Source organism: Crinia signifera, chromosome 19, assembly GCF_055691185.1.
Source record: "Crinia signifera chromosome 19, ASM5569118v1, whole genome shotgun sequence".
In the NCBI taxonomy this organism is placed as follows: Eukaryota; Metazoa; Chordata; class Amphibia; order Anura; family Myobatrachidae; genus Crinia; species Crinia signifera.
Genome location: NC_139226.1, coordinates 138,208,654 through 138,233,198, shown reverse-complemented (window position 1 = coordinate 138,233,198; position 24,545 = coordinate 138,208,654). Strand labels below are relative to the sequence as shown.

At 49.0% G+C, this 24,545-nt stretch overlaps 2 protein-coding genes across 3 annotated transcripts in view; one reads left to right on the top strand and one right to left on the bottom strand.

The window, feature by feature from the left end:
• Nucleotides 1-2,127: 2,127 nt before the first annotated feature.
• DFFA (DNA fragmentation factor subunit alpha) lies at nt 2,128-11,050 on the bottom strand. 2 transcript variants are annotated; one of them, XM_083163490.1, is made up of 6 exons: nt 10,838-11,050; nt 7,684-7,845; nt 6,376-6,518; nt 3,670-3,859; nt 3,370-3,512; nt 2,128-3,009 (listed from the first exon to the last, which is right to left on the bottom strand). In XM_083163490.1, the coding sequence occupies exons 1-6, from the start codon at nt 10,920-10,922 to the stop codon at nt 2,836-2,838; spliced, it is 897 nt and encodes a 298-aa protein (XP_083019616.1). In that variant the 5' UTR covers nt 10,923-11,050; the 3' UTR covers nt 2,128-2,835. The 2 variants fall into 2 exon arrangements, with proteins under 2 accessions (XP_083019616.1, XP_083019615.1); XM_083163489.1 differs by lacking the exon at nt 10,838-11,050 and adding an exon at nt 10,689-10,829.
• Nucleotides 11,051-13,970: 2,920 nt separating this feature from the next.
• Nucleotides 13,971-24,545, top strand: part of PEX14 (peroxisomal biogenesis factor 14) — a 111,183-nt gene continuing 100,608 nt past the window's right edge. Inside the window, exon 1 of the mRNA XM_083163488.1 lies at nt 13,971-14,458. Within this exon, the coding sequence (XP_083019614.1) occupies nt 14,408-14,458 (51 nt within the window). The 5' untranslated portion in view covers nt 13,971-14,407. The remainder of the gene's footprint in view (nt 14,459-24,545) is intronic.

The window sequence follows — 24,545 nt, the reverse complement described above, 5'->3', positions numbered from 1 at the left end:
TTGCTGCACTTTTCATTAAGCGATAAATCAGTTTTATTATCAGTGTACATACTGTAATTCTCCCGTCATTGCTGGCAGATATGGCCAGGTTACCATAAAGTAATAGTGCCTTTACTGGGGCGTGTGTACTGGGAGCCGCTACCTGCTCACAGCCCCGGTATACAGCTCCAACAGCTGCCTGCTCACAGCCCCGGCATAATACTCCAACAGCTGCCTGCCCACAGCCCCGGTACAACACTTCAACAGCTACCTGCTCACAGCCCCGGTATAACGCTCCAACAGCTGCCTGCCCACAGCCCCGGTACAACACTTCAACAGCTACCTGCTCACAACCCCGGTATAACGCTCCAACAGCTGACTGCCCACAGCCCCGTATTACGCTCCAACAGCTGCCTGCCCACAGCCCCGATACTACGCTTCAACAGCTACCTGCTCACAGCCCCGGAATAACGCTCTATCAGCTGCCAGCCCACAGCCCCGTATAATGCTCCAACAGCTGCCTGATCACAGCCCCCGTATAATGCTCCATCAGCTGCCTGCTCACAGCCCAGGTATAACTGTCCATCAGCTACCTGCTCACAGCCCCGGCATAATGCTCCAACAGCTGCCTGCCCAAAGCCCCGGCACATAACGGTTCAACAGCTGCCTGCCCACAGCCTCCATATAACGCTCCATCAGCTACCTGCCCACAGCCCTGGCATAACGCTCCAACAGCTACCTTCCTACAGCCCCGTATAACGCTCCATCAGCTACCTGCCCACATCCCCAGTATAATGCTCCATCAGCTACTTGCTCACAGCCTCCGTATTACGCTCCAACAGGTGCCCGCTCACAGCCCTGGTATAACGCTCCATCAACTGCCTACCCACAGACCCCATATAACGCTCCATCAGCTACCTGCTCACATTCCCTTGGTATAACGCTCTATCAGCTACCTGCCCACAGCCCCGGAATAACGCTCCATCAGCTACCTGCCCACAGCCCCGGTATAACGCTCCATCAGCTGCCTGCTCACAGCCCCGGTATAACGCTCCATCAGCTGCCTGCTCACAGCCCCGGTATAACGCTCCATCAGCTACCTGCCCACATCCCCGGTATAATGCTCCATCAGCTACCTGCCCACAGCCCCGGTATAACGCTCCATCAGCTACCTGCCCACAGCCCCGGTATAACGCTCCATCAGCTACCTGCCCACATCCCCGGTATAACGCTCCATCAGCTACCTGCCCACAGCCCCGGTATAACGCTCCATCAGCTACCTGCCCACAGCCCCGGTATAACGCTCCATCAGCTACCTGCTCACAGCCCCGGTATAACGCTCCATCAGCTACCTGTCCACAGCCCCGGTGTAACGCTCCTTCAGCTGCCTGCCCACAGCCCCGGTATAACGCTCCATCAGCTACTTGCTCACAGCTCCGGTATAACGCTCCATCAGCTACCTGCCCTCAGCCCCGGTATATTGCTCCATCAGCTACCTGCCCACAGCCCCGGTATAACGCTCCATCAGCTACCTGCCCACAGCCCCGGTATAACGCTCCATCAGCTACCTGCCCACAGCCCCGGTATAACGCTCCATCAGCTACCTTCCCACAGCTTCGGTATAACGCTCCATCAGCTACCTGCCCACAGCCCCGGTATAATGCTCCATCAGCTACCTGCTCACAGCCCCGGTATAACGCTCCATCAGCTACCTGCCCACAGCCCCGGTGTAACGCTCCATCAGCTACCTGCTCACATCCCCGGTATAACGCTCCATCAGCTACCTGCTCACAGCCCCGGTATAACGCTCCATCAGCTACCTGCTCACAGCCCCGGTATAACGCTCCATCAGCTACCTGCCCACAGCCCCGGTATAACGCTCCATCAGCTACCTGCTCACAGCCCCGGTATAACGCTCCATCAGCTACCTGCTCACAGCCCCGGTATAACGCTCCATCAGCTACCTGCCCACAGCCCCGGTATAACGCTCCATCAGCTACCTGCCCACAGCCCCGGTGTAACGCTCCATCACCTACCTCATTCTCCCAGCTCTCACCGATTGACTTCCATTTATAGTGTGATTTGCAACAGTTTGATTTCTGCAGCAAAGTAAATATGGAACTGTTGCTGAGATTAAAGGGAGTCTGATAATATCCAAGAATATTTATTAAGATGAAAATATCCCAAAAATAGAAACTCTTGTGCAGCATTCTATGTACATAAATCAGGGACAAACCTTAACCCTAGAAGTGCCAAGTGAATATCAATATTGGTGTGAAAACTGCCAAGCAAACATTTATATACATCAGAATGACCGGTAATGTCACCTTATCTGGGAAATACCTTATTTTACACACATTTTTTATTGGATTTATGGAACAAATGTGAGCGACGCTGGGATTGTTAGTGGATATTTTGCACAGAGATAGTTAGCACTCAAAGGGTTAAGCTACATTTTTACACCAATAAAAAATTGCACATAATAGTAATAAAAAGTACCTATAGCTGGAATCAGTATTCGATGAATCCCATGTAAAATATACCAGTAACACACTGTAATTCCATGTAAACCATAATGTTATAAAGAGAAACTAGTGACATCAGAGGGTAGCTGTGACATCATCACTTCAGCTTTACATCTGCAGCTCTAATTAGAACATGCAGCAAATCTGAGACTTCGGTGTTACCAATACACACAAACACGTCCGTAAAACGATAGCGCTCTTCACATTTATAGGAAACAGCCTCTGCTTGTCGCACAGTTTATAATGTCCTAGGTGGGTGCGGCCATGTCCCACTATGGCTGAGGCATGTACCCAACCTCTGTGGTGACTTTGCCTCCGCTTCTCCCCGATCCTAGGGCACATTTTTCCTCTTTCTCGGTGATACACTTGACAGCGAGTTCATACACTGCACTTGCTCGTAGCGTAGGTGTAGCTGCTCCGCGCAGGTCGTCTGCATGCGCCGGACGTTTTCCGGAGTCCAATTCAACTCCGCTGACAAAGCATCAGCGTCCTGTGCACAGACCGCCTGCAGAAACCATAGCAACAGTTACATCAGACATTTATCCTGCGCTGTGTCACAGGTAAAACACGGCGCTGCCCACAGCAACTAGTAACTTTCTGCCTTTCATCTTACACAATGAGAGCCGACGGCTCATTGGCCAAAACTTTTCACTACTCTTATAATAATTTCTATCTATGAAATGATTGGTTTAAATATGACTCCCCAATAGAGGATGGCTACAATACACGGGCATCTATGGATGATATACAGAGATGGTGCTATATGCAGAGTAACTCATAACCACGTTTCTATACAGTAAGGCCTAGGATGGCACGCTGGGATTTGTGGTTCTAGCTGTAAGGACTGGGATGCCGCCGTACTCACTTCTAGCTGCTCATTTGATAAGCTGAGATGCGGCAACTTCTTCTTCCTCAGGATTGTAATTATGTTGCTGGAGAGTTGGCTCTTTCTGTCCTCTGTCCCCGATCTGCTCTGCTTCCTGTCTGCTTCAGCAACGCTGTCATTCTCTGGTACGGACATGAAAAGGAGTCATATTACAAGGCACTACCATCCCACAGGCCGTACTACAAGTCCCTCACCCCACCCACGTCACATGTCGTATTATTACTGGCCCCTCCTCTTCCGTCACATGCCGTACTAATCCCTCCTTCACCTGTCCCTTACCTGTTACATTGCGACCGTCAGTTTCATCTTTTGTCACGGCGGTCAGATAGAGCTGCAGCAGCTCCTTAGACTGGCGTTCCTCCTCCCGGCGGTCCAGCAGGCCCTGGAGGGTATCTTTCAGCATTTCAGCCTTGATGGGAGCCACAGCCATCTCTCTACTGAGCTCTTCAGTCGGAACATCAATGAGAATCTGCAGGAGATACAGAGACATGGGAGAGGTTGGGAACCATCCTATGTTCTTTAGAGGAGATACGGAGACATGGGAGAGGTTGGGAACCATCCTATGTTCTTTAGAGGAGATACAGAGACATGGGAGAGGTTGGGAACCATCCTATGTTCTTTACAGGAGATACGGAGACATGGAAGAGGTTGGGAACCATCCTATGTTCTTTACAGGAGATACAGAGACATGGGAGAGGTTGGGAACCATCGTATGTTCTTTACAGGAGATACAGAGACATGGGAGAGGTTGGGAACCATCGTATGTTCTTTACAGGAGATACAGAGACATGGGAGAGGTTGGGAACCATCGTATGTTCTTTACAGGAGATACAGAGACATGGGAGAGGTTGGGAACCATCGTATGTTCTTTACAGGAGATACGGAGACATGGGAGAGGTTAGGAACCATCCTATGTTATTTACAGGAGATACGGAGACATGGGAGAGGTTGGGAACCATCCTATGTTCTTTACAGGAGATACAGAGACATGGGAGAGGTTGGGAACCATCCTATGTTCTTTACAGGAGATACAGAGACATGGGAGAGGTTGGGAACCATCCTATGTTCTTTACAGGAGATACGGAGACATGGGAGAGGTTGGGAACCATCCTATGTTCTTTTCAGGAGATACGGAGACATGGGAGAGGTTGGGAACCATCCTATGTTCTTTACAGGAGATACGGAGACATGGGAGAGGTTGGGAACCATCCTATGTTCTTTACAGGAGATACGGAGACATGGGAGAGGTTGGGAACCATCCTATGTTCTTTAGAGGAGATACAGAGACATGGGAGAGGTTGGGAACCATCCTATGTTCTTTAGAGGAGATACGGAGACATGGGAGAGGTTGGGAACCATCCTATGTTCTTTACAGGAGATACGGAGACATGGGAGAGGTTGGGAACCATCCTATGTTCTTTAGAGGAGATACAGAGACATGGGAGAGGTTGGGAACCATCCTATGTTCTTTAGAGGAGATACGGAGACATGGGAGAGGTTGGGAACCATCCTATGTTCTTTACAGGAGATACGGAGACATGGGAGAGGTTGGGAACCATCCTATGTTCTTTACAGGAGATACGGAGACATGGGAGAGGTTGGGAACCATCCTATGTTCTTTACAGGAGATACAGAGACATGGGAGAGGTTGGGAACCATCCTATGTTCTTTACAGGAGATACGGAGACATGGGAGAGGTTGGGAACCATCCTATGTTCTTTACAGGAGATACGGAGACATGGGAGAGGTTGGGAACCATCCTATGTTCTTTACAGGAGATACGGAGACATGGGAGAGGTTGGGAACCATCCTATGTTCTTTACAGGAGATACAGAGACATGGGAGAGGTTGGGAACCATCCTATGTTCTTCACAGGAGATACAGAGACATGGGAGAGGTTGGGAACCATCCTATGTTCTTCACAGGAGATACAGAGACATGGGAGAGGTTGGGAACCATCCTATGTTCTTCACAGGAGATACAGAGACATGGGAGAGGTTGGGAACCATCCTATGTTCTTTAGAGGAGATACGGAGACATGGGAGAGGTTGGGAACCATCCTATGTTCTTTACAGGAGATACGGAGACATGGGAGAGGTTGGGAACCATCCTATGTTCTTCACAGGAGATACAGAGACATGGGAGAGGTTGGGAACCATCCTATGTTCTTTAGAGGAGATACGGAGACATGGGAGAGGTTGGGAACCATCCTATGTTCTTTACAGGAGATACGGAGACATGGGAGAGGTTGGGAACCATCCTATGTTCTTTTGTCAACTTTGTCCGTCTTCCAGTGCCGGTGTAAGACTGATTATAATGCGTTTGCTGCCTTCTCCTGAAGTGATCCCCAATAAGAATCTGTGTAGATGCACTTTTGTGACGACATGCATCCAGGCTGGTATAAATGCACTTATATAGCACGCCCAGACAGACAAAACGTGTCTAACTCATACACTGTCCAGTGGATAGTCCACCATGGTCCGCTCAGGGATTACCCCCCCATACTGCCGCTGTGAGCTTGTGTAGTTTCCAAAGGCCAGATAGTGATGTGCACCTTGTAAAAATAAGTCTTTATCATCGCTACATTTTTATACAATCACACCTAGAATAAAGGACAAGACAACGAAGGACATGCACAGACACTGTATGAGCTGCCAGTGTACAGAATGAGATGGGGAAAGCAGCACAGAGAGGGTTACACATACCTGGAAGTCAGACTCAGGACATGCACAGACACTGTATGAGCTGCCAGTGTACAGAATGAGATGGGGAAAGCAGCACAGAGAGGGTTACACATACCTGGAAGTCACTCAGGACATGCACAGACACTGTATGAGCTGCCAGTGTACAGAATGAGATGGGGAAAGCAGCACAGAGAGGGTTACACATACCTGGAAGTCAGACTCAGGACATGCACAGACACTGTATGAGCTGCCAGTGTACAGAATGAGATGGGGAAAGCAGCACAGAGAGGGTTACACATACCTGGAAGTCAGACTCTGACAGTAGAATGATGTTAGACAGGTTTTCCCTCAACTGTGCAGCAATCACTTTCCATTTTGAAAGCTGTCCGCTATCTGTATCATCCATGTCAATGGATTCCCGGGCCAACCACGCCGTGCCTCCGTCTGACAAACAGGCACATACACAAAAGCTTACCGATTGCTGATGCTTCCCTTTATTTGTCGTCTACATTATGTCACCGTCTCTGTCACATGCAGCCCTGTCCTCAGTGACATCACTCATCTCCTGATATACTCTGTGCTGCTGGGACCCTGCTCCTCCCACTATATAACTCTCAGTCTGTGGCTTCCTGCTGCCCCCATTCCCCTCCTCACATCATGTCACTGCCCCTGTCACATGCAGCGCTGTCCTCACTGACACATCACTCATCTCCTGATATACTCTGTGCTGCTGGGGACCCTGCTCCTCCCACTATATAACGCTCAGTCTGTGGCTTCCTGCTGCCCCCATTCCCCTCCTCACATCATGTTACTACCCCTGTCACATGCAGCCCTATCCTCACTGACACATCACTCATCTCCTGATGTACTCTGTGCTGCTGGGGATCCTGCTCCTCCCACTATATAACTCTCAGTATGTGGCTTCCTACTGCCCCCATTCCCCTCCTCACATCATGTCACTGCACCTGTCACATGCAGCCCTGTCCTCACTGACACATCACTTATCTCCTGATATACTCTGTGCTGCTGGGGACCCTGCCCCTCCCACTATATAACTATCAGTATGTGGCTTCCTGCTGCCTCCATCCCCCTCCTCACATTATGTCACCATCCCTGTCACATGCAGCCCTGTCCTCATTGACACATCACTCATCTCCTGATATACTCTGTGCTGCTGGGGACCCTGCCCCTCCCACTATATAACTATCAGTCTGTGGCTTCCTGCTGCCTCCATCCCCCTCCTCACATTATGTCACCATCCCTGTCACATGCAGCCCTGTCCTCACTGACACATCTCTCATCTCCTGATATACTATGTGCTGCTGCGGACCCTGCTTCTCCCACTATATAACTCTCAGTCTGTGGCTTCCTGCTGCCTCCATTCCCCTCCTCACATCATGTCACTGCTCCTGTCACATGCAGCCCTGTCCTCACTGACACATCACTCATCTCCTGATATACTCTGTGCTGCTGGGGACCCTGCTCCTCCCACTGTATAACTCTCAGTCTGTGGCTTCCTGCTGCCTCCATTATGTCACTGTCCTTGTCAAATGCAGCCCTGTCCTCATAGCTTTGTACATATAGGATACTTGTTGCAGCTGACACATACCTACAGAGCTGGATGCCCATTTCTTGTCTCCAATTAGCATCACAAACTCTGTGTCTTCGGGTAAGCAGAGGAAGTAATCTTCATCCTCCACAATGGTCCCATCTTCTGCCAGCACAAGGGTACACGGATCCGGTGAAGGGCCCAACTGCAGGAGTGCAATTGCTAATGGGGACACAGATGAGGGGGGACACTGTGATTCTCAGACTACACTACAGGAGCAATAGGGGTAACGGGGACACAGATGAGGGGGGACACTGATTCTCAGACTACACTACAGGAGCGAGAGGGGTAACGGGGACACAGACATTTATTACACATCGATTTGCTGTGTGTGCAAACACTGAACGTATATGGGGTTGTTGACATGGATGCAAAAACTGCTCCTTTCCACATATTTTATACCTGAGATAATAAAGGCCATTATCCAGATGAAATTTTTTATACATAGTCATTACATCTGGACGGTGGCCAGGCCAACACTGAGGTGTGAGTAATGTGGATCCAAAGTCCCCTCTGTTTCCACGTCCACCTGTTGTACAGTGAGTCACGCATATAAACAGTAACATGTAATATTAAGTGCGGACATTAATTATGCCCCATATATACGGTCATATGTATAGATGTACGCTTCATCATTGTAAGACAATTCCATCTATCTCATTCCCGGCCCGGATCAGGAGTCAGGGAACTATAAATACTTTATACAGCAATTAGACCCATGAAGCAATCGCCATAAGTCACACAGAGATACCAGCAAAACCTGGCATTCAGAATGTTAGTACATAACGTGAGAGCGCAGTTCTTGGTGTGTAGCCACCTTCAGTTCATGGTGGATGACTGTAGACAGCGCACTACAGATGGAGAGTATTTTCCACCCAGTAATGGAAGATCGTCTCGTTAGCGTAGCCAGACCAATGAGAGCGAGCTTCGTCAGGAAATCACAGCGATAGCGCAGGAAATGAGCCGCTGAGTCATGTGACACTTTAGAAATCCACAGCAAATGTCTGTCAGGAATGAAGGCCGCCATCCGACCGTTTACCCTAAAGCAGGCATGTCCAAACTGTGGCCCTCCAGCTGTTGTGAAACTACACATCCCAGCATGCATTGCCATAGTTTTAGCATTCCCTAATAGCAAAACTGTGGCAAGGCATGATGGGATGTGTAGTTTCACAACAGCTGGAGGGCCATAGTTTGGATAGGCTAGCAGCTGGTTCCCTCCGAAGTTTCTAACAGTTCCATGCACTTTTATATTAAGTACGGACATTCTGAATAGCATTCATGCCTTTTTTGTTACCCTTTAGGTTTTTGTTTCCTCACTCTGTATAAACAGGGCTTATGGGGCCTATACAATAGGCAGCTATTGGGGCAATTCCCGCTTGGCCCAATGCTTGGGGCGGGGAAATCAGCATAATTCGCGCATCGCCAGGTCTGACCTAAACACAGACATATTCAGTGAGTCAGGTGGATCGCACCAGTGGGTAGGAATGGCACCGGCATAATGAGGACTTGGGTATACCTTAGGGAACCTGCGGATTGTTACGTGGACTGCATGTAGTTCTACAACAGCTAGGGAGCCAGCGATGGCATGCTGGGACATGTAGTACCACGCCAGATGTACAATAAGAAAGCAGGTCAGGGTACTGGATGATTTATGAAAACTGAGGGTGTGGATGAAACCGTCAAAGCACATTGGGGCATCTAAATAATAATACAAGGTGCTCCGCACCTTCTCCACTACGGCCCTTATTCAGATCTGATCGCAAAACCATGTGCACTGCAGGTGGGGCAGACGTAACATGTGCAGAGAGAGTTACATTTGGGTGGGGTGTTTTGAAACTGAAATCTAAATTGCAGTGTAAAAATAATGCAGCCAGTATTTACCCTGCACAGAAACAAAATTCTCACACAAATCTAACTCTCTCTGCACACGTTACATCTTCCCCACCTGCAGTGCACATGGTTTTTCCCATTTTGAGAACAAATTTGTACTGCGATCAGATCTGAATAAGGGCCTATATGTGGGCCAGTGGGTTACCAAACATATTAGAATCACGGCGCCCTAGAGTATCAGAACTTTTTTCGCGGCACCACTAGGCCAAAGGTTTCCTATTGAGTCATTTAGAAAAACATTAAATGAAGTAATTTGGGTACTTATGTAGTAGTCGGGCGCCCACTCAGCAAATAGCTGAGTGGGCGATTCTGCGTAAGAAAATCGCATCGCATCGCATCGCACAATCGCATGCGATTTCATAGGGTGCGATGCTATTGACTTTGCTATACATTTGTGTGAGATGCAATGAGGTTTAGGCACACCCCCACTATCCACGCCACCTTGAAGCGTGGCGAGTGTAGCGAGCGGCGGTGGAATGCGTCCTCCCGAACTTTTCATACCCCCACTATCCACGTCAGCGTAGAGTTGATTATATAGTGTGGCGAGCACAGCGAGCCCCACGAGGGGACGCGGATTACCTTACATGTATTCCGTGTCCGCTCGCCACGCTTCGGGCTCGCTGCGCTCGCCACACTATATAAAATCAACTCCACGCCAACGTGGAAAGTGGGGGTATGAAAAGGTCTGGAGGAAGCGTTCCGCCGCAGCTCACCACTCTTTGGGGTGGCGTGGATAATGGGGGGGGGGCCTAAATCTCATTGCATCTCATACAAATGTATAGCAAAGTCAATGGCATCACACCCTATAAAATCGCATGCGGTGCATCGCATCCCACCCGCGGCCTGAGTGATGTGAATAATTACATAGGGAAATCGCATTGCATGTGCCATACGTATGTCAATTGGGTGCCCGGCTACTACATAAGTACCGTAATTTGTGTTTATATGTCATCTATGGGACCAGTTATGTGGTGAGGGAAAGGATTTCCTTCTGTGTGTCCACATGGCTCATTACTGGAAGCCACAAGCACTGGTTTCCCTGTCACTTTGGTCATAAATAATTGGACTTGGTCCTGGACCACCAACCCAAGGCACCCCAGGGTGTGAGTGCACACGGTTTGGGAAACCCTGTCCTAAGCTGTTCCTCAGGCGGCAGATGGGAACAATCACCAGCAGTGGGGCGTTAGGTATGGTGGAAGGGAGGGCAGAGGCCACCAGGACCATGGGGGGTGTGTGTGTGGCAGTACAGGTGTATGGCTCTGACCTTTGTCACTGAGCTCCTGCAGGGAAGCGGCGGCCACCCCGTGCTTGTCCTTCCTGCCCCTCACACTGACCACACAGCGCTTCATATCTCCGGCCGCCGGGTCTGCGGGTCACTCACTCTTCTACAGCCGCCGCCACCTGACCTGAGGCAGGATGTCGCATGTCAGCCAGACGCTTCCGCATTCCGCACGCAGAGCCTGCCGGGACATGTAGTCCGGGGGACTGACAGCTTGACAAATGTGATCGCTGGAAAAGCAGCACCCAGAGAGGGGACAGCCGGGGACCTGTATCCTCTTCTTCTAGCACCCACTCACTGTCCCACATATAATGATATCCCCTGACATCCTGCACTACCCCCATATACATTGATTGCTGATACCTCATATAGTAACACCCTGAGCCCCTATATCCCCCATATACACTGCTATTACCTCATATAGTAACACCCTGAGCACCTGTATCCCCATATACACTGCTATTACCTCATATAGTAACACCCTGAGCACCTGTATCCCCATATACACTGCTATTACCTCATATAGTAACACCCTGAGCACCTGTATCCCCATATAGACTGCTATTACCTCATATAGTAACACCCTGAGCCCCTATATCCCCCATATACACTGCTATTACCTCATATAGTAACACCCTGAGCTCCTGTATCCCCATATACACTGCTATTACCTCATATAGTAACACCCTGAGCCCCTGTATCCCCATATACACTGCTATTACCCCATATAGTAACACTCTGAGCACCTGTATCCCCATATACACTGCTATTACCCCATATAGTAACACCCTGAGCCCCTATATCCCCATATACACTGCTATTACCTCATATAGTAACACCCTGAGCTCCTGTATCCCCATATACACTGCTATTACCCCATATAGTAACACCCTGAGCCCCTGTATCCCCATATACACTGCTATTACCTCATATAGTAACACCCTGAGCCCCTATATCCCCATATACACCTATTACCCCATATAGTAACACCTGAGCTCCTGTATCCCCATATACACTGCTATTACCCCATATAGTAACACCCTGAGCCCCTGTATCCCCCATATACACTGCTATTACCCCATATAGTAACACCCTGAGCCCCTATATCCCCATATACACTGCTATTACCTCATATAGTAACACACTGAGCCCCTGTATCCCCATATACACTGTTATTACCTCATATAGTAACACTCTGAGCCCCTATATCCCCATATACACTGCTATTACCCCATATAGTAACACCTGAGCACCTGTATCCCCATATACACTGCTATTACCTCATATAGTAACACCCTGAGCCCCTATATCCCCATATACACTGCTATTACCCCATATAGTAACACACTGAGCCCCTGTATCCCCATATACACTGCTATTACCTCATATAGTAACACACTGAGCCCCTATATCCCCATATACACTGCTATTACCTCATATAGTAACACCCTGAGCGCCTGTATCCCCCATATACACTGCTATTACCTCATATAGTAACACCCTGAGCGCCTGTATCCCCCATATACACTGGTATTACCTCATATAGTAACACCCTGAGCCCCTATATCCCCATATACACTGCTATTACCTCATATAGTAACACCCTGAGCCCCTATATCCCCATATACACTGCTATTACCCCATATAGTAACACCCTGAGCACCTGTATCCCCCATATACACTGTTATTACCTCATATAGTAACACACTGAGCCCCTGTATCCCCATATACACTGCTATTACCTCATATAGTAACACTCTGAGCACCTGTATCCCCATATACACTGCTATTACCTCATATAGTAACACACTGAGCCCCTGTATCCCCATATACACTGCTATTACCTCATATAGTAACACACTGAGCCCCTGTATCCCCATATACACTGCTATTACCTCATATAGTAACACCCTGAACACCTGTATCCCCATATACACTGCTATTACCCCATATATTAACACCCTGAGCCCCTATATCCCCCATATACACTGCTATTACCCCATATAGTAACACCCTGAGTCCCTATATTCCCATATACACTGCTATTACCTCATATAGTAACACACTGAGCCCCTGGCCTGTATCCCAATATACACTGCATCCCTGACACTGAGGCCAGCGGACACACACGTGCACTCCTGACACTGAAGCCATCACACACATGTGCACCCCTAACACAGAGGCCATAAGACACACATGTGCATACCTCCCAACATGACCCTGTCCATGAGGGACACAGTGCTCTATTCCTGGACGTCCAGGAACAGAGAATTGTGTCCCACATGGAGGGGGTCATGTTGGGAGATATGCATGTGCACCAGCGACACTAAAGCCACACACACACTTGTGCACCCGGGCACCGCACATACATGTGCACCCCCTGACAGCACAACACACAGACACGTGCACCAGTGACATTAAACTAAAGCCATCACACATGTGACACTGTCTGCAACTGTCACATACATGTGCACCCCTGACCGCAACCTTCACATACTTGTGCACCCCTGTCACTGATCGCAGCCGTCACATACATGTGCACCCCTGTCACTGACCGCAGCAGTCACATACATGTGCACCGCTGTTACTGACCGCAGCCGTCACATACATGTGCACCCATCACTGACCGCAGCCGTCACATACATGTGCACCCCTGTCACTGACCAAAGCCATCACATACATGTGCACCCCTGTCACTGACCAAAGCCATCACATACATGTGCACCCCTGTCACTGACCACAGCCGTCACATACATGTGCACCTCTGTCACTGACTGAAGCTGTCATATACATGTGCACCCCTGTCACTGACCGAAGCTGTCACATACATGTGCACCCCTGTCACTGACCGAAGCTGTCACATACATGTGCACCACTGTCACTGACCGAAGCCGTCGCATGTGCACCCCTGTCACTGACTGCAGCTGTGACATACATGTGCACTCCTGTCACTGACCGAAGCTGTCACATGTGCACCCCTGTCACTGACTGAAGCTGTCACATACATGTGCACCCCTGTCACTGACTGAAGCTGTCACATACATGTGCACCCGTCACTGACTGAAGCTGTCACATACATGTGCACCCGTCACTGACTGAAGCTGTCACATACATGTGCACCCCTGTCACTGACCGCAGCCGTCACATACACGTGCACCCGTCACTGACTGAAGCGTTACATACACGTGCACCCGTCACTGACCGCAGCCATCCCATACATGTGTACCTCTGACACGACTGAAGCGTTACATACATGTGCACCCCATTACTGACTGCAGCTGTCACATACATGTGCACCCCTGTCACTGTCTGAAGCTGTCACATACACATACATGTGCACCTCTGTCACTGACTGAAGCTACAAAACCATTGACACTGAGCCCATCATATACGCACACACATGTGCAGCATGGTGCACCCCTAACAGTGCACGGAGCCCATTAAACACACGTGCTTAGCGCAGGCCCTTTGACAGACTAAGACGGGCACTCGGCACTTGACTGCTCTGGTCTGCTGAGCTTGCTTTGCTGATGTTGTACGCTCTGCAGTTGATTGATGGGGTCTGAGAAAATGGCCTCCTCGGATCAGGCTGAGCCTCCTGTCCAGGTGAGCGCGGGGCTCGGTCTCCGGGAGGTGAGGGGGCGGGGAGGGGTCTTCATACCGGGGAGAGCAAGCCTCCCTCATACCGTGCCCTGTCCCCAAAGGGGATTGCTGCACCTGTTACACCCACAGCACAGCCTGCACTCTGTGCCCCCTCCTTACTATATTACTCCTACATAGTACCTCCCTGTGCCCCCACTCCACTATACAATGCCTCCCTGTGCCCCCTCTCCGCTATACAATGCCTCCCTGTGCCCCCTCTCCGCTATACAATGCCTCCCTGTGCCCCCTCTCCACTATACAATGCCTCCCTTTGCCCCCTCCCCTCTATACTACTATACAATGCCTCCCTGTGCCCCCTCCCCTCTATACTACTATACAATGCCTCCCTGTGCCCCCTCTGCACTATACAATGCCTCCCTGTGCCCCCTCTCCACTATACAATGCCTCCCTGTGCCCCCTCTCCACTATACAATGCCTCCCTGTGCCCCCTCCCCACTATACTACTATACAATGCCTCCCTGTGCCCCCTCCCCTCTATACTACTATACAATGCCTCCCTGTGCTCCCTCTCCACTATAAAATGCCTCCCTGTGCCCTCTCCCCACCATACTACTATACAGTGCCTCCCTGTGCCCCCGCACCACAAAACTAATATAAAATGCCTCCCTGTGCCCCCTCCCCTCTATACTAATATACAATGCCTCCATGTGCCCCCTCTCCACTATAAAATGCCTCCCTGTGCCCCCTCCCCACCATACTACTATACAGTGCCTCTCTGTGGCCCCGCCCCACAATACTACTATACAGTGCCTGCCTGTGCCCCTCCTCACTATACTACAATGCCTCCCTGTGCCCCTCTCCACTATACAATGTTTCCCTGTGCCCCTTCTCCACTATAAAATGCCTCCCTGTGCCCACCCCCACTATACTACTATACAGTGCCTCCCTGTGTCCCCTCCCCACTATACAACTATACAGTGCCTCCTCCTTGCTATACTACTCCTATATAGTAGTTCCCTGTGCCCCATTTTCACTATACAATGCCTCCCTGTGCCCCCTCCCCACTATACAGCGCCTCCTCCTTACTATACTACTCCTATATAGTACTTCCCTGTGCCCCATTTTCACTATACAATGCCTCCCTGTGCCCCCTCCCCACTATACAGCGCCTCCTCCTTACTATACTACTCCTATATAGTACTTCCCTGTGCCCCATTTTCACTATACAATGCCTCCCTATGCCCCCTCTCCACTATACTACTATACAGTGCCTCTGTATGCATCCACCTTACTGTATTATTCCTTTACAGTGCCTCCCTGTGTTCTCTCCTCACAATACTACTCCTATACAGTGCCTCCCCGTGCCCCCTCCTCACTATACCACTATACAGTGCCTCCGTATGCCCCCTCCTCACTATACTTCTCCTATACCAGTGATGGCTAACCTTGACACTACAGCTGTTGTTGAACTACCAATCTCAGCATGTCCTACATCATTTTTAGCATAGCCAAATAGCAAAACTGTAGCAGAGAATGCTGGGATGTGTAATTCAACAACAGCTGGAGTGTCCAGGTTAACCATCACTGTCCTATACAGTGCCTCCCTGTGCCCCCTCCTTACTATACTATTATACAGTGTTTCCTCCCCACTATACCACTATACAGTGCCTCCCTGTGCCCCTCTTCACTATACTACTCCTATACAGTGTCTCCCTGTGCCCCCTCCCCACTATACTACTATACAATACCTCACTGTACCCCCTCTTCACTATACTACTATACAGTGCCTCCCTGTGCCCCCTCCTCAATATACTCCTATACAATGCCTCCCTGAGCTTAAAGGGGAGCTGGTAAAACCATTAACAGAATTATTCAACTAGTCCTGGGGTAGCCAACCCTAGTCCTCGAGAGCTACCAACAGTGCATGTTTTGCAGGTCTCCTCACAGAATCACAATTAGCTAATTAGCTCCATCTGTGTATCTTTTAAAATGTGTCAGTGATTAATGAGTGCAGCTGTGCAGCAGCTAGGTTGTCTGGAAAATGTGAACTGTTGGTAGCTCTCGAGGGCTAGGGTTGGCTACCACTGAACTAGTCACTAGCTACTGAAGTAATCCCAGAGGACTGGAAAACAGAAAATGTATTCCCACTGCACAAAAGTGGAAGCAAGGAAGAGATAAGCAACTACCGACCAGTAGTAGGGAAATTGATGTAAACACTTTTAGTTGTAGAATATTTCAAAACCAGCAACTTACAAGATATGAAACTGCATGGGTTTACTGGGGGAAGATCATGTCAAACAAATATCACTGTCCCAAATCAGACTGTTAAATAAACTTCAAAGTTTGGGATTGGATTTTACGATAGTTGAATGGACATCTTGGTTGCAGGACAGAAAACAAAGAGTTGTAGTAAACGGAGTACAGTCAAAGGAGGGAAAGGTTACAAGTTTGGTACCCCAGGGATCTGTACTTATCAGTGCTTTTTAATATCTTTATTGGTGATATTGCCAATGGAATTGAGGGTAAAATGTGCCTTTTAGCAGATGACACAAAGGTATACAAAACGGTAGACACACCAGGATGGGTAAAACAAAGGAATGATGATCTAGGTAGATTAGAGGAATGGTCAAGAGCATGGTAACTACACAGAGGTGTAACTAGATATTTGTAGGCCCCATAGCAAAAGTTTATAAGGGCCCCTATTTAGCAACGGATGGTGATAAATGTATGTAAAACATATTAGTTATACAGAAAAGATGGGCCCCCTTCAGCTCTGGGCCCCATAGCAGCTGCACCCTTTGCACCTATGGTAATTAAGCCCTTGCAACTACAGTTTAATGCCAAAAAATGCAAAATCATGCACTTGGGTCTCAAAAATCCAAAGACTAAATATAGTATTAATGGCACTATAATGGAAAGTACAGAGGAAGAGAGGGATCTAGGTGTCACTATTTCAGGGGACTTCAAGGCAGGTAGGCAATGTAACAAAGCAATGAAGAAGGCAAGTCAGATGCTTGGTTGCATATGGAGAGGTATCAGCAATAGAAAGAAAGAAGTAATAATTCCACTGTATAGGTCATTGGTACGACCTCATCTAGAGTACTGGGTACTTATGTTGGCATGTTTTAGCTATAAATGTATGTAACATCAATAGATAATTGTATTTTGTTAGATGTATGTATAGATTGGAAGGTTCTAAGTAAGCCAATATTAGCATACCTCTTGGTTGGCTAATCAGGCTAGTTTATGATCTTTGTACAATTAGCATTTCAATCAGGTGGGCAAATGGTCTGGCCTGGCCTGGCTCTTAATTTGGGATAGTATTTCTGTAGGGTTAGAAGCAAGACAGCTTGCTGTTTTGCAGCTGGCTGTTTTAGCAAAGGGTGTTCTTAACTAAGGGTAGCATCTGAACAGTTAAAGAAACAGTTGAACAAAACATTGAACAACTACATAAAGAAATACTGGAGGAACACAGAAGGACATAAAATTCAACATCATCCACTGAAAATCCAGCATTCTGCAGTGTGTTACCTGACCCAGCATCACCTACAGTCTGCACAGCCAGGACAATGAACTTCATACTGAACCATTCTATGTACCAGAGCCATGGTTCCTCAATCCTGTGCATTCCCTATTCACTCTGCATGCTTTCTGCCCCTAGCAGGGTGTGCTGTGGCATGGCCCACGGTGCAAAGCTATTAGGGGTCAAGGGTGCAGGTGGAGGGGGAAGAGGAGGATAGGAGGAGAGAGAGGACTACTTTGTCCATTCTCTTTACCTGCTGCCTCGTGTCCTGCCATGCTCACTTCTTGCCTCAGGTTTCCTTACCTGCACCTCATGTCACCTGTCTGTCTCCCCCTCCCTCTAGATTGTAAGCTCCTTAGAGCAGGGCCCTCCTCCCTCCTGTTCTCACTGCACTCTTCTTGTATTTCAACTACAGCTCTCTTACTCATCTACAATCTATACCTGCATCTATTCTCATTCACTTCCTTATATCTCAGCTGTATTGTGTACTAAGAATTGTGCTTTAATTGTGTTATGACTAGTTCTGTGTACCCTGTACTGTTCTTTTGTGTTCTATATGTACAGTACTGGCTGGTGCAATCACCACGTGGCGCCGCTGATTGGCTGCCTGGGTGCTGCACAGCTCAGTAATGATATGTTCCCCATGTCTGTGACCCTCATTAGAGTACATCTAGTATATATATCAGTACTGTTACTGGCTACCTAGCTGGCTGTGCAATCACCATGTGGCGCCGCTGATTGGCTGACTGGGTGCTGCACAGCTCAGTAATTATATGGTCCCCATGTCTGTGCTCCTCATTAGAGTACATCTAGTTTATATATATCAGTACTGTTACTGGCTGTGCAATCACCATGTGGCGCCGCTGAATGGCTGCCTGGGTACTGCACAGCTCGGTAAATATGTTCCCCATGTCCGTGTCCCTTATTAGAATGCGTCTTGTGCATATCTGTATGTGTGATGTACATTTGTACTGCCATTGTTGCCTGTTCCTTGTACTGATAACCCTTTGTATTGCAGTATGTGCATTGTTATTTTTATTGTCTGTAAAGCGCCTTGAGTCCTGTTGGAGAAAGTGCGCTATATAAATAAAACTTACTTACTTACTTACTTACTTATGTAATATCTGGGCTCCCGCTTTTCTTATGAGACCGCGTCCGCTCGCCACGCTTCGGGCATGGTGGCTCGCTGCGCTCGCCACACTATATAAAATCAACTCCATTCGTAGTTGGATAGTAGGGGTATGAAAAAATGGGGTGCATGGGAGCCCAGATAATACATAAGTACGGAGTACTGTTTCCAGTTCTGGAGGCCACATCTCCAGAAGGATATAAATACATTAGAGACTGTACAAAGAAGGGAAACTAAAATGGTGCATGGCCTACATCACAAAACTTACCTGGAAAGATTAAAAGATCTTAATATGTATAGTTTAGATCAGAGAAGGGAAAGGGGGGACATGATAGAAACTTTCACATATATCAAGGGTTATAACAAGGTGCAGGTGGGAGACATTCTTCACAGGAAGAGGAGCAACAGAACACGAGGACATGCACTGACACTGGGGGGAGGAAGGTACAGGTGGGAGACATTCTTCACCGGAAGAGGAGCAGCAGAACACGAGGACATGCACTGACACTAGGGGGAGGAAGATTCAGGGGAAATCTGAGGAAGAATTACTTCACAGAAAGGGTAGTAGATAAGTGGAATAGCCTCCCATCAGAGGGTGTAGAGGCAAATACAGTACAGCAATTCAATCATGCTTGGGATAAGCATATTGATATCCTTACAAAAAATAAGGATCAAATATGGTTTGAGGTAACATGTTTAAAAAAGGGGCAGACTAGGTATGCCAAGTTGTTCTTATCTGCTGTCAATTTTCTATACAGTGCCTCCCTGTGCCCCCTCCTTACTATACTACTCTAATAGAGTGCATCCCTGTGCCCCCCCACTACACTGCTATACAGTGCCTCCTTGTGCCCCCTCCTCACTATACATTGCCTCCTCCCCACTATACTACCATACACTGCCTCCCTATGCCCCCTCCTCTCTATACTACTCCTATACAGTGCCTTCCTGTGCCCCCTCCTCACTATACAGTGCCTCCCTGTGCTCCCTTCTCACTATACAGTGCCTCCTCCTCACTGTCCTGCCCCCTATTCTGTGCCTGTGCCCCCTCCTCACTGTCCTGCCCCCTACACAGTGTCTGCCTGTGCCCCCTCCTCACTGTCCTGCCCCCTATACAGTTTCTGCCTGTGCTGCCTCCTCACTATCCTGCCCCCTATACAGTTTCTGCCTGTGTCCCCTCCTTGCTGTCCTGCTCCCTATACAGTTTCTGCCTGTATCCCCTCCTCGCTGTCCTTCCCCCTATACAGTGTCTGTCTGTGTCCCCTCCTCGCTGTCCTGCCCCGTATACAGTTTCTGCCTGTGTCCCCTCCTCGCTGTCCTGTCCCCTATACAGTGTCAGTCTGCCTGCGTCCCCTCCTCGCTGTCCTGCCCCGTATACAGTTTCTGCCTGTGTCCCCTCCTCGCTGTCCTGCCCCGTATACAGTTTCTACCTGTGCTGCCTCCTCACTGTCCTGCACCCTATACAGTTTCTGCCTGTGTCCCCTCCTCCCTCTCCTGCCCCCTATACAGTGTCTGTCTGTGTCCCCTCCTCGCTGCCCTGCCCCGTATACAGTTTCTGCCTGTGTCCTCTCCTCACTGTCCTGACCCCTATACAGTTTCTGCCTGTGTCCCCTCCTCGCTGTCCTGCCCCGTATACAGTTTCTGCCTGTGTCCCCTCCTCGCTGTCCTGCCCCATATACAGTTTCTGCCTGTGTCCCCTCCTCGCTGTCCTGCCCCATATACAGTTTCTGCCTGTGTCCCCTCCTCGCTGTCCTGCCCCGTATACAGTTTCTGCCTGTGTCCCCTCCTCCCTCTCCTGCCCCCTATACAGTGTCTGTCTGTGCCTCCTCATATTTGAACCCTCATACACTCTTCCTCTGTCCTTTCCCATGCTATCTTATGCACACCTCCTGTTGTGCCCTTTGCCCTCTAACATGCTGCTCTCCGTGTGCAGATTATGCTGTTCTAGCACTGACTGATAATGATGTATAGTAGTATCAGGACATGTGACACCTGAGGGGGTGTGTGGGCATGCAGGGCATTGTAGTTCCACAGCAGCTGGAGTGCAGCAGGTTGCCTAGCTAGCTGTAATGCTTCTGTTGGGGCAGTGGTAAGGGGATAGATGCGTTGTACAGGGGGGATCCCTGTATTGTGGTAGCGTGTTTTTCAGTGTTGGACTGTGTGGTTTTCTGTGACATGAGCTGATCTGGTAATGATCCTGGTCCTAGCAGAGGGAAGTGTTAGCTGACCATGCTTCTGTTGTGGCAGTGGTAAGGGGATAGATGCGGTGTGCTGGGGGGGGATCCCTGTATTGTGGAAGCGTGTTTCTCAGTGTTGGACTGTGTGGTTTTCTGTGACAGGAGCTGATCTGGTAATGATCCTGGTCCTAGCAGAAGGGAGTGTTCGCTGACCATGCTTCTGTTGTGACAGTGGTAAGGGGATAGATGCGGTGTACAGGGGGGATCCCTGTATTGTGGAGGCGTGTTTTTCAGTGTTGGACTGTGTGGTTTTCTGTGACAGGAGCTGATCTGGTAATGATCCTGGTCCTAGCAGAAGGGAGTGTTCGCTGACCATGCTTCTGTTGTGGCAGTGGTAAGGGGATAGATGCGGTGTACAGGGGGGATCCCTGTATTGTGGAGGCGTGTTTTTCAGTGTTGGACTGTGTGGTTTTCTGTGACAGGAGCTGATCTGGTAATGATCCTGGTCCTATCAGAAGGGAGTGTTCGCTGACCATGCTTCTGTTGTGGCAGTGGTAAGGGGATAGATGCGGTGTACAGGGGGGATCCCTGTATTGTGGAGGCGTGTTTTTCAGTGTTGGACTGTGTGGTTTTCTGTGACATGAGCTGATCTGGTAATGATCCTGGTCCTAGCAGAGGGAAGTGTTAGCTGACCATGCTTCTGTTGTGGCAGTGTAAGGGGATAGATGCGGTGTGCTGGGGGAGATCCCTGTATTGTGGAAGCGTGTTTCTCAGTGTTGGACTGTGTGGTTTTCTGTGACAGGAGCTGATCTGGTAATGATCCTGGTCCTAGCAGAAGGGAGTGTTCGCTGACCATGCTTCTGTTGTGGCAGTGGTAAGGGGATAGATGCGGTGTGCTGGGGGGGGGGATCCCTGTATTGTGGAAGCGTGTTTCTCAGTGTTGGACTGTGTGGTTTTCTGTGACAGGAGCTGATCTGGTAATGATCCTGGTCCTAGCAGAAGGGAGTGTTCGCTGACCATGCTTCTGTTGTGGCAGTGGTAAGGGGATAGATGCGGTGTACAGGGGGGATCCCTGTATTGTGGAGGCGTGTTTTTCAGTGTTGGACTGTGTGGTTTTCTGTGACAGGAGCTGATCTGGTAATGATCCTGGTCCTAGCAGAAGGGAGTGTTCGCTGACCATGCTTCTGTTGTGGCAGTGGTAAGGGGATAGATGCGGTGTACAGGGGGGATCCCTGTATTGTGGAGGCGTGTTTTTCAGTGTTGGACTGTGTGGTTTTCTGTGACAGGAGCTGATCTGGTAATGATCCTGGTCCTATCAGAAGGGAGAGTTCGCTGACCATGCTTCTGTTGTGGCAGTGGTAAGGGGATAGATGCGGTGTACAGGGGGGATCCCTGTATTGTGGAGGCGTGTTTTTCAGTGTTGGACTGTGTGGTTTTCTGTGACATGAGCTGATCTGGTAATGATCCTGGTCCTAGCAGAGGGAAGTGTTAGCTGACCATGCTTCTGTTGTGGCAGTGTAAGGGGATAGATGCGGTGTGCTGGGGGAGATCCCTGTATTGTGGAAGCGTGTTTCTCAGTGTTGGACTGTGTGGTTTTCTGTGACAGGAGCTGATCTGGTAATGATCCTGGTCCTAGCAGAAGGGAGTGTTCGCTGACCATGCTTCTGTTGTGGCAGTGGTAAGGGGATAGATGCGGTGTACTGGGGGGATCCCTGTATTGTGGAGGCGTGTTTCTCAGTGTTGGACTGTGTGGTTTTCTGTGACAGGAGCTGATCTGGTAATAATCCTGGTCCTATCAGAAGGGAGTGTTCGCTGACCATGCTTCTGTTGTGGCAGTGGTAAGGGGATAGATGCGGTGTACAGGGGGGATCCCTGTATTGTGGAGGCGTGTTTCTCAGTGTTGGACTGTGTGGTTTTCTGTGACAGGAGCTGATCTGGTAATGATCCTGGTCCTAGCAGAGGGAAGTGTTAGCTGACCATACTTCTGTTGTGGCAGTGGTAAGGGGATAGATGCGGTGTGCTGGGGAGATCCCTGTATTGTGGAAGCGTGTTTCTCAGTGTTGGACTGTGTGGTTTTCTGTGACAGGAGCTGATCTGGTAATAATCCTGGTCCTATCAGAAGGGAGTGTTCGCTGACCATGCTTCTGTTGTGGCAGTGGTAAGGGGATAGATGCGGTGTACTGGGGGGATCCCTGTATTGTGAAGTTTTGTTAAAAGGTGTTCAGGAAATAACATATATGTGCTGCATCAGCTTGTGTTTGGGTCATAGATATAACAAATGCACTTGACCAATTACTGTGAAATGCTGTATTTATTTGTTGGGTCTTATTATTGTGACCTTGTACTATACAAAGCTGTGTGGAAGGAGCCGGTACAAGTGCTGGGGAAGGATCCTGGTTGTGACAGTGACTTACCCGCCCACCACGCCATGGGAGGAGTCAGTAACCCATAGTTACTAATGGTGAAAGGGAATGCCAAGGAGTATTGAGCTAACCCCCCTCAGGTTACTCTGGGACAAGTATCCACCCTGTTCCTGCATCAGAGATCTGTGGTTGGCTGGCGGAGTGATATCACCCGGTGACGGGCTGCATTCTCAGTGATGTCACCCTCCGTAAGCTCATCCTGTTGTATTATGAAGCATTGCTTCCCCCCAAAGAGGGAATGATCCTGTTCTAGAAGTATTTAATGTCCTGTTTACTTTCTCTTTAGTATACTATTCTGCCTTGTTTTATGGCAATGTCTAGCAAGGTTAAATAGAATATATAAATATACTTAGAGGCAGTTATATGCAGAATACCATTCACAAGATGTAGAGTTAATGCTTTGTTGATGATACAGTTGAAAGGGTAATTATCAGGGCATTTGGGTCACATCTCGCTCGTTCATCATCCTCCGGGGAGATGTAGCCACCCTGTCCTCGCTGTGACCATAAGCTGTGACTGTTCCCGAGATGGTCACTTGTATCTGTGCGTCCCAGTCTCATCCCATAGTTACATTACTGTCTAGGACAGTGCAGCGTGTCTGCACATACACTCATGGTACCATGTCATACATAGAATTTGACGGCAGATAAGAACCACTTGGCCCATCTAGTCTGCCCCTTTATTAAACATGTTACCTCAAACCATATTTGATCCTTATTTCTTTTTGAGGATATCAATATGCCTATCCCAAGCATGTTTACATTGTACTACTGTATTAGCCTCTACCACCTCTGATGGGAGGCTATTCCACTTATCTACTACTCTTTCTGTGATGTCATTG

Coding starts and splice junctions, on each gene's coding strand:
- DFFA (XM_083163489.1), bottom strand. CDS start 10,797: ATGGTCCTGGTGGCCTCTGCCCTCCCTTCCACCATACCTAACGCCCCA. Junction 3,860..6,375: donor TGTCAGAGTCTGACTTCCAG/GTATGTGTAACC, acceptor TATCTCCTGCAG/ATTCTCATTGATGTTCCGAC. Junction 3,513..3,669: donor TGACGGTCGCAATGTAACAG/GTAAGGGACAGG, acceptor TGTCCGTACCAG/AGAATGACAGCGTTGCTGAA.